The sequence below is a fragment of the Erigeron canadensis genome, chromosome 1 (assembly GCF_010389155.1).
Source record: "Erigeron canadensis isolate Cc75 chromosome 1, C_canadensis_v1, whole genome shotgun sequence".
NCBI lineage: Eukaryota > Viridiplantae > Streptophyta > Magnoliopsida > Asterales > Asteraceae > Erigeron > Erigeron canadensis.
In genome coordinates this window covers 55539317-55549367 of record NC_057761.1, presented here as the reverse complement: position 1 = coordinate 55549367, position 10051 = coordinate 55539317, and the positions used below count along the sequence as shown (strand labels likewise).

Sequence of the window (10051 nt, the reverse complement as noted above, 5' to 3'; positions counted from 1 at the left end):
CCGCTAAACAAATCTGTTTATATTGAATTTCAAACTATCACTTGACACAATAATTTGAAGTGTTAGTAATTGTTTATAGAAACATAAAATCATGAAATTTTATGTTTTTTTTTTCTATATAAAGACATACATTAACAACAAGATATTAATTAATTTACAACTTTGGTACCATGATACTAATTAATCTATTTTCAACATCTTTTATATATGGTTGTCAATGTATGATATTGTGAAACGATAACTTGTCACTAATTAAATATGTTATCTCGCGTATTACGGGGGACAATAATCTAATAATGTAATATAATATAATACATATTTTTGTATATTAAAAACAAAAGTTCAAATGACTTATAAACCAATCACAAGTTTCAATTTTTCAAATAATTAGTGTTTGCTTTTAATTTTTGACTTTTGAGTATGAACTAATAAGATCACTCACGCTTTGCTGCGGTTTTAACATGTTGAGTTTTTGTTAACAAACTATTTAACATTTATCTTGAATATATTTAACTGAACAAAATTAACCAACAATACATATTTGTAATTGTATTGTTGGAACATGGGATAATATCTTTCAAACAACAATTTTTCACAAAAGTATAGGTTTGTGATTAAATTAAATAATCTGATCATGAAACCGACGTATATATAATAACACTTATTATTTATCAAAATCACAATATAACAACCACAGTAAATTTACAATGTATACAAATATCTGCTATTATATATTTAGTAACACGATATTCAAATAACAAAGATGACGTCAATTAGAACGAAATCACGTACGGGAGAACACCAATAATATCGTAGCAACCAGACTAAAACTAAAACGTATAAAAGCATCGGCTATTATTTATTACGCGATTTTAAAATAACCACAAAGTTGATATTAATTACAAACTTGCCATGTGAAGAGTATATCAAACGGCAATTGTTAGGCACAAAACGCCACTTGTTTATGGTAAATAAGAGATATTTTTATATATATTAAAAGACAACTGACCTAATAGTTTATTAACTAATCACAGCTCTCGATTTTATCAAATTGAAAATTAATGATGTCATTATTAATTTAATAATAAATCAAAAATCCTATTAATTATTATCTAAATATATTATTATATTATATTTATATTTATAGAAAAAATCTCACTAATTTACACTTTTTTGTTTTTCATCAATAATTTACACTTCTTATCCTCACTAAATATCTAATTTACATTTTTTTTCCATCAATAATTCACACTTTTTACTTTCAATGGATACTTAATCTATAATTATTACAATTTGTAGTTATCAACTTTAAAATTTTGTTTTAGATTTTCATCATTTAATTAACTAAAAAAAATTCAACATTTTATTATTAATTTTTTTCTTCCATAAAATCTTTTCTTTTAATATACTAAAAGATATTGCTTTAATAACTTATTAGCTTATCAACTCGTCGCTAACTCGCTAAGTATGTCACAATCTACAACATTGATGAATATATAATGATTTTATAATATTTAAATATCATTATGTATGTCATAGTAAACAATTTCGATTAACATATTTTAAAAAATGTTTCACTATAAAACTCAAAATTTTACAATATAAATTTTATTATTAAAAATTGTAAACTAAATTTTTAAATCATAATAAACTAACATCTAATATTGATAAAATTGTAACACGGACCTAATATCTAGTAGAAATATATTTATAAAATAGGCTCTCAAAACTTTAATTATCAATTATATTAATTATTATAGCAAAAGCCTTATTAAATAATATTTTTTTGTTTTTCATTATTAATTTATACTTTTTAATAACTATTTAAAAAAAGAAATCTTACTTACTTAATTTAAGTAAAATTTTAAATTTAACACTTACGTTAGTAAAGTTGTTTGGAACCTTAATCGTAAAGTTAAGAAGGAAACAAGCCCGAATACATCCAAATCCAAATCCATATATCAACTACTATCGGTCGGCACCTTTTGAAATTAAGCACGAGTAACTATTACTGAGTATATGTTTTTATGAGAAAAAGGTTGACATTGCCAGACAAGTTACGTACAAAGTCAACAACCGACATTAGTTCTAAATCAACCATTTACATTATCACCACTTTTGAAAACAAGTACTTAAGTTATGAATAATTCCAAAAAGGCAACAAAAGTGTAGGATGCATTGAGTTATAGAAATCTTTTTTAAATGTTTCATTTTTCAAAATATTAAGAAAAGTTTTCGCCCCGCCGCCAGCTTCCACCTAGACAAAAAAAAGTGAGCGCCTAGCGCGAAAGGTTGCTTTTTCTTAAAATGAAAATGTTGAAAATATGTTTAGTTGCAATTTGGAAAATATATTTCTCAAAAATATTCAAATAAAGAGTTATACGTTGAAAAACAGAGTTAAATTTAGAGAGTCCATTTTTGGGTTTTTTTATTAAGCAAACACATCTTTAACTTTACAAATTTATAATCTTTACAAATTTGTAATGATCGAAAGAAATGCATCTTCTGAAAACATACATGACGTATAAAATACAAGTAAACAATACAATTGTTGTCTCCTTATAATATGTGTGGAAAATTAACAAATATAAATTAAGGATTTTTACTTTGATAATATGTAAACTACTCACTAATTATGAAATTATGTATTCAAGTCTTATAAAGAACAAACATGTTAATCATAAGATGTGCCGACATTTTCTGTAATACAAAACTTTTTATAAATCTGTTGTGTTATCTTTTTAATTGAGTTCAAATCTAATGTATATATATGTAGCTGTTATTTTTTTGGTAGTTTATAGGGAATTTTTTTTTTTGAAAAGTGATATTCGTATCATTTATTTTGATTGATGTACCACAACTGTGCATTACCGGTTTGTACTGTTAGCTATACAATATGTACATTGTGGTACATTAATCAAAGATAGTGGTACGAATATCACTTCCTTTTTTTTCCCTCATAAATAGAGATTTTACACAAACTTCTCATATTTTCTAATAAGATGGTCGAATTTACAAGAAATGTAAGCAGTAGTCATAAAACGAGAATTATCCAAAGATATAGGACTTAAGTTGACATATATCTAAACAGAGAAGTCTTGCTTATCTTGGCACTTTGGGCCCCGCACTTCATGTTTATCTAGCACATGCAATAATAACCAAGTTAAGTTGTCGTTTCATCGCATTGAGCCTTACAAAACTCTTTGAAAAGTCAAATCTCCACATTTCTTTGACCAAAATATGCCTTTTACTTTTTCTTTAATTTGACTTTCGAATAAAAAAATACACTATTCCATTTTCTCCCCCCTCCACCATTCATATATATATGAAAACCATACATTGGAGCATTATTTTTCTTCATAACAAATATTCAACAAATCAAGCATTACCAAAAAATCCTCTACCTACTTTCACACATCATATCATTTTTTCAAGTTTCAAAACATCCTTCGGATTCTAATCTTTAATTAAGATCAAAAGTTTTTGTGTTGTTCTTGTAAATTTCATCATTCTATAATGGGTGATCTCAAAAACATCGAAGTCCCTCCATTTTTCATTTGTCCGATTTCATTAGAAATCATGAAAGACCCTGTCACACTTGCTACCGGGATCACATATGATCGCGGTAGCATTGAGACATGGCTATATGTCAAGAAAAACAACACTTGTCCGGTAACAAAACAAGTCCTTGAAGATATAGATCATCAACTAATTACTCCAAACCACACGGTTCGACGATTGATCCAAGCTTGGTGCACACTTAACCCATTGTCTGGTGTCGAAAGACTCCCAACGCCTCGACTACCTATCTCCAAACCTCAAATACTTAAACTTCTTAAAGATTTAAAGTATCCAAATTTGCAAATGAAGTCTTTGAAGAGATTAAAAGTGATTGTCATGGAGAATGAAACGAATAAAAGGTCAATGGAAGCAGTTGGAGCGGTTGATTACTTAACTCATATCTTGGATGATTATAACAACAACAACAACAACATGATCACTTCATTATCTTCTTCACCGGCCGGAGAATATTCCGACGTGGAAGCATTAATGGAGTTTGTTACACCGGTTGATGAAGCAATAAGCATTCTTTACCATATGCATCTTTCACAAAGTGGTCTTCAAGGTTTGTTTGCTAAAACAACTAGTGGTTTTATTGATACCCTAACGCGTGTAATGCAACGCGCCACAAGCTATGAAACACGTACGTATGTTGTCATGTTGTTAAAGTCCATGTTTGATGCGGCCGAGAATTCCAACATGACAACCTCGTTGAAACACGAGTTTTTCGTAGAGTTGGTCAGGGTTATGACGGATCAAATCTCGCAAAAGGCTACAAAAACAACGTTAAAGTTACTTATCAACGTTTGTTTATCAGGCCGGAACAGAATAAGAGCAGCTGAAGCAGCCGTTGTTCCGGCCTTAATTGACATTTTGCTAGATTCTACGGATAGAAGGCTATCCGAGATGGCTTTATTGTCACTAGATCAGCTTTGTCAATGTGCTGAAGGGAGATCCGAGTTGCTAAAACATGGTGCGGGATTAGCTATTGTTTCCAAAAAGATTTTTAGGGTTTCGACTGTGGCAAGTGATAGGGCGGTGAGGATAGTACATTCCGTGGCAAAGTTTTCCGGTAACGCAAATGTGGTGGCGGAGATGTTGCAAATAGGAGTGGTGGGGAAGTTGTGCCTGGTTTTGCAAGTGGATTGTGGGACTAAAATGAAGGAGAAAGCTATTGAGATATTGAAGATGCATGCTAGGGTTTGGAGTAATTCACCTTGTATACCACATAACTTAATTTCTTCCTATCCATCATGATCGAATACATTCTTTGTTGAAATTGTTTAATTAGTCATAGGTTAAGTGTTAGATCATTTTGACGATATTAATTAAATTTAGGCTTGTTAGACTGATTATGTAAAGAAATTTAATTGTAGTGCACGGTGTGATTTTTAGTCCGTTTAAAAACTATAACGCGACTAAGGGGTTTTTGGGATTGCCTTTTAAACATGATTATTAGATTATTATGATTTGAAATCACATAAAATCTATTTTTAGTGTTTGGTAAAAAATTAATAAAAATTGATTTTTAACGTTTTGAACCTTTATAAACGTGATAATTTAAAAGCATAAACCTCTTACTGCAAGAAAACGTTACTAAATTATTTTATTCTCCTGCTTGTTAGCTTACATTAATACCCTTTATAATTCACGTACCTCCACATACTTATTTACGGCTTAGTTAAATACATAACAAACTAAGTATAATTCTTACTCTCCGTGTTTTTTATTTATTATATATTACATAACAAACTTGTTTACTTTATACATGAATAATCCCTATTTACGTAAACGGAATAATTGATTTATATATCATAGTTATAGTTATTGCTTATTATTTTTATATCTTTGTTACTCGTATGTTATTATCAATGCGCATATTTATCATATACGAGTTTTAATATTTTAATTATAAGTAATGTCCTTTTTAGTCATTTGACTAATTTAGTCATCAAATTATGTAATTTACCAAACACTCAAAAAACTAATTATTTGATTATAGCGATATTAAACAACATAATTAATTCCAAACACTAAAATTTTATATTACGTTTTGTTACAGTTAATTATCTGATTCTGATTATACAAACAACATAATCTATTTTCAAAAAGCAATCCCAAACACCCTCTAAAAATCACTATGTTATTTTTTGAGCTCGAATAAGAAGCTCTCAAGTCATTTATAATTTTGACAAGAATCTAATACTTCGATTCATTAATTGATGTTTTTAGCATTTATGTGATTATAAGATTATACTTAAAATTGTATAATTTATTTATAGAGGTGACCCCACAACATATTTTTACCATATACAACAATATATGAAGTTGTATTTTATAACTATTTAATGCATATATATTGTTATGTACGGTAAAAATGTGTTGTGTAAGGATCATATTCTTTTATTTATATTTATATATGATCATACTTAGCGGGTATAATCTTTGATAATTAATAGAAGGTTTTCCCCAACTCCCTATGGGGTTCCTTGAAAATTTAAATGACATCTTGCCCGAAAAATATAAGGGTCGATAGGTGGGACAAACGGATTCTGACCATTTGAACGTTAAAAGAAAAAACCCATGAATTTAGGGATCATGACACCTTAGAGCTCGAAAAAATATGTAGTATTCCATAAAATGAACATATCAAAAAAATCTTAGATACCTTACGTTTAATTAGATAACCTCCTGTCGTGGCCGGATCTTAATTAAGGTTTGAAAAATAGAATAAATAAGTAAGTAATAATCCAGATGTTGTGTAAGTTGATGTAAACAATATGGAGTTACTAATTTTTTTTACAAACATAATCGTTTATTCTTTTGTTTGTTAAGTTGATGGTCCAATCAACAGATAAATTTTTATAAATAAATGATGAAATCATGTCTATGTATTTTTTATTTATTTATTTTTCTTTGTTGATATATCGGACCATCTCATATTATATGTGTTTGTCAAAATTTACTTGTAATCCGTACGTCAATTTAACATTTTTCTAATTAAATTATCTAATTTAATATTAATAAAATTAACTGTGTATCCATTATTCATGGTTTGAATGTGAATTTATTTATTAGTTTGATATAAATACATATATATTCGTCATGATAAATATAAAATGGATGCTTAGTCCACCTGCCACTTATATAATTTATTATTCTATACATTTTTTTTATTAAAGTAAAACAAGTGGTTAGCCGAAATATTGGAACAAGAATATTAAAATAAAAAAAATAACTCGATCAAGTGTCCATATGAAAATATATTATTCGAATTTATATCTATATATTTTAACGATATATACTTTCCATATTGCTGTTGAAGTTTCGAAGGAAGTCGTGTATCTATTGAAAGTCTCTCCGAATTGAAAGAAACTAGTGTAAGCTGAAAAATAAATATTCTCAATAATAATAATGATATGTTTAATCAATGCTACAAATATTCCAGAATATGTGACGTAACAATTGTAATGCATTTTTTTTTCTCTTAAAAAACACCGATCTTCACCGCCTAAACATAAACATTTGACTAATGAATCAACTAATCGTATGTACTTACCTCAGATTTTGGCATCTTCTTTGATTCACATTAGAGCGTAATAATATACTCTATACTTGCAAAGTGATAGTTCAATCATAAAGAAAGAAAGAAATAGATGAAAAATACCTTAGTTTGATTTAGAGGCGGAGCCATTTCACGTTGAGGGAGACTCAACCATATTTCTTTACCGATCGTTATATACAATATAATGTGAAAGACATAACAATTTAATATATAAAATGTAAGTAAAATAGAATTTTATTGCGATGACTTACTTTTATGAACCAAATGTAAAGGTTTTACTTGAACTGTCATTGCTAGAAATCAAACATTTATAGATTGGGGTGACTTGCTTCAAAAAGACTTTTGTATTAATTGGCTATGAGCTAGCCTTGCAATGAAAAATATGAATGGTTGCGAGGGTTATCCACCCCCAGTCCCCTATTAGCTCAACCCCTGCTACTTTAATTGATGGAATTTGTATTTATAAACTTTTTATTTGTAATTTTCTCTTTTTCAGTGTAGAATAAACAAAGAGTTAGGGATAAATATAATATGAATATTACTCCCTTAGATTACCTATCACTTTACAAGCAATATTAAAGCGTCAAACTTCACGTAAAGCCCTTTATGGACATCTTAAAAGTGTTGGTTCTAACAAAGGTTTGATTATGTTTTTATTATACTAACTATATTTATGAATCAAATGTAGGTCAGATGTTATTCCATTTTTACAAAGAAACATTGTAAGCAACTATTTTTCATAATTTTCTTGTTATAATGTGAGAAAACAATGCTCAACTCTTAAGCCTAATGAAAAGATTTAAAGATAATATAAATATAGTTCTAAGATTAATTGATTGTAAAGTATCTCAACTTGTTCAAAATATCTTTATTGGGTCTAAACTAAAAAAATCTATATTATGGGGTTTGAAACGGACAAAAACAGCTTTAAAGGTGTTCAATGTGGACTTTAAAGATTAGTTGGCTACTTGGATTGGAGACCAGGGATTGAATCTCAATTCCCCATGATTTCGGATATTTACTTCTTTAGACGCGTTCGAACAGTGTTATCGCACTTTTGGTCTCCAAGGGTGCCTTCGGATTCCAACAGCTAGCATACTGCCCGCTTAAATGTTACTGCTAGGGTTTAAACCACTAATCAACTAATACATTGTTCTAAAAAAAAGAAAAAAAATATTGAAAAAAAAATCTTATATATGTTTATATAATGAGAAAATGGAGTATATAGCTGTTAGTAGGGATGAGCAAAAAAACCGTTGACCCGCGCCCGACCCGGAACCGGCCTGAACCAACCCGCCTGAAGCTCTCACGGTCCGGGTCACAGGTCACGCTTTTGTTGCATTCGCGGGTCACGGTTTTCGTGGGTCGGGTCGGGTGAAGGCAAAAACCGAAAAAAAAAGGAAACCCGTGACCCGCCCGACCTGACCCGACCCGTACCTTCACGGGTCGGGTCACGGTTCTGATTTTCATGCATTTGCGAGTCGGGTTGGGTTTTCGCGGGTCGGGCCATTTGCACATCCCTAGCTGTTAGATACCAAGCTTGGGTGTAGAACCCTTCACATACCAATATTTTAATATATATATAAATGTTTGGCCCCCTGATTTTCATGGATTAAAAAAACAAAATGTGAGGGGCTACACCCAAGTTGGGTATCTAACTGCCACATACTTCATACCCTCTTATATAATTATGGGATATGATATTAGTACCATCTAATTTGATAGATATACCATATACATGCATTATTTACTTGTATAGTGTACTGTTTCATTTGTACAGTGCGGTAACTTAATCAAAATCCATGGTACAAATATCAATTCTCTATAATTATATGTTGCTATTGTAAGCCCATATTGCGTCCGAAGGAGTCTTTTAGATACCTGGGATCAGTGATACACAAATCGGGTAGGATAGACGAAGACGTGACGCATCTAAACCAAGCCGGATGGATGAAGTGGAGAGCAACTACGGGAGTCATGTGCGACAAGAAGATCCCGCTAAAGCTGAAAGGGAAGTTATATAGAGTGGCTATTAGACCGGCTATGCTATAAGGGTCAGAATGTTGGGCGATGACGAAAGCCCAAGCGGCTCGAGTAAAGGTTGCTGAGATGAGATGTTAAGGTGGACTTACGGAAGACCTTAGCAGACAGGATCCCGACGGGAGTTTTTAGAGCAGAACTTGAAGTAGGGACCATCATCAACAAGCTAAGGGAAGAGCGCTTGAGATGGTTTGGCCATGTTAGGAGAAGGGATGAAACTGTACCACTAAGGAGAGCGGAGTCTATTCACGTGGATGACATACGAAGAAGGGGACGACCAAAGATGAGGTGAGATGATCGATTAGCGAAGGATCTAATTGAACTTGGCCTGTCGGAGGACATGACGTCGGATAGGATGGCATGGAGAACTAGGATTAGAGTAGAATAGTAGGTTAGGGTAGGACTTTTGGGCGACCTTGATAGTCTTCTTTTCCCATATTGCCTTGCTAAAGGAGGTTTGTGAGGGTTTGGCCTAAAGAAGTGGCTTAGCTACGCTACAGAGGACTTTGACGTGATAGAAAGAGTGGTAGGTAGATGGAGGTGGAAGTACGGAATTCCGAATGCGTTAGAGGAGCTTCCAGGTAGAGGTAGTGGAATGCGAGGGTAAGGCATATGGGTTTTAGATTAAGTAGACTTTTTATTTAGACTTTGGTTCTTTGTGACCTTTCGTAGGGGTTTTTGGCCTTGAGTCTCGAGAGGCCTAAACCGAGGGGGGAGGTTACTCTTGTGTTTGTTACCCCCAAGATGGCTGTCGGAGGACATGACCAATGAGAGTTTATCTAGAGGATTAGGGGTTTAGGACTAGTTTATTGGTTTAGAAGAGCAGGTAAGAGGATTAGGATTAGGATAGCTAGGTGGCCTAAGGTCATTTTTTTCATAGGTTGT

At 31.4% G+C, this 10051-nt stretch overlaps 1 protein-coding gene across 1 annotated transcript; it reads left to right on the top strand.

Annotated features, from left to right (window-relative positions):
* Positions 1 to 3422: 3422 nt before the first annotated feature.
* Positions 3423 to 5008, top strand: LOC122585789 (E3 ubiquitin-protein ligase PUB23-like). The gene has a single exon (XM_043757913.1). The coding sequence runs from the start codon at positions 3517 to 3519 to the stop codon at positions 4816 to 4818; it is 1302 nt and encodes a 433-aa protein (XP_043613848.1). The 5' UTR covers positions 3423 to 3516; the 3' UTR covers positions 4819 to 5008.
* The last annotated feature ends 5043 nt before the right edge of the window (positions 5009 to 10051 follow it).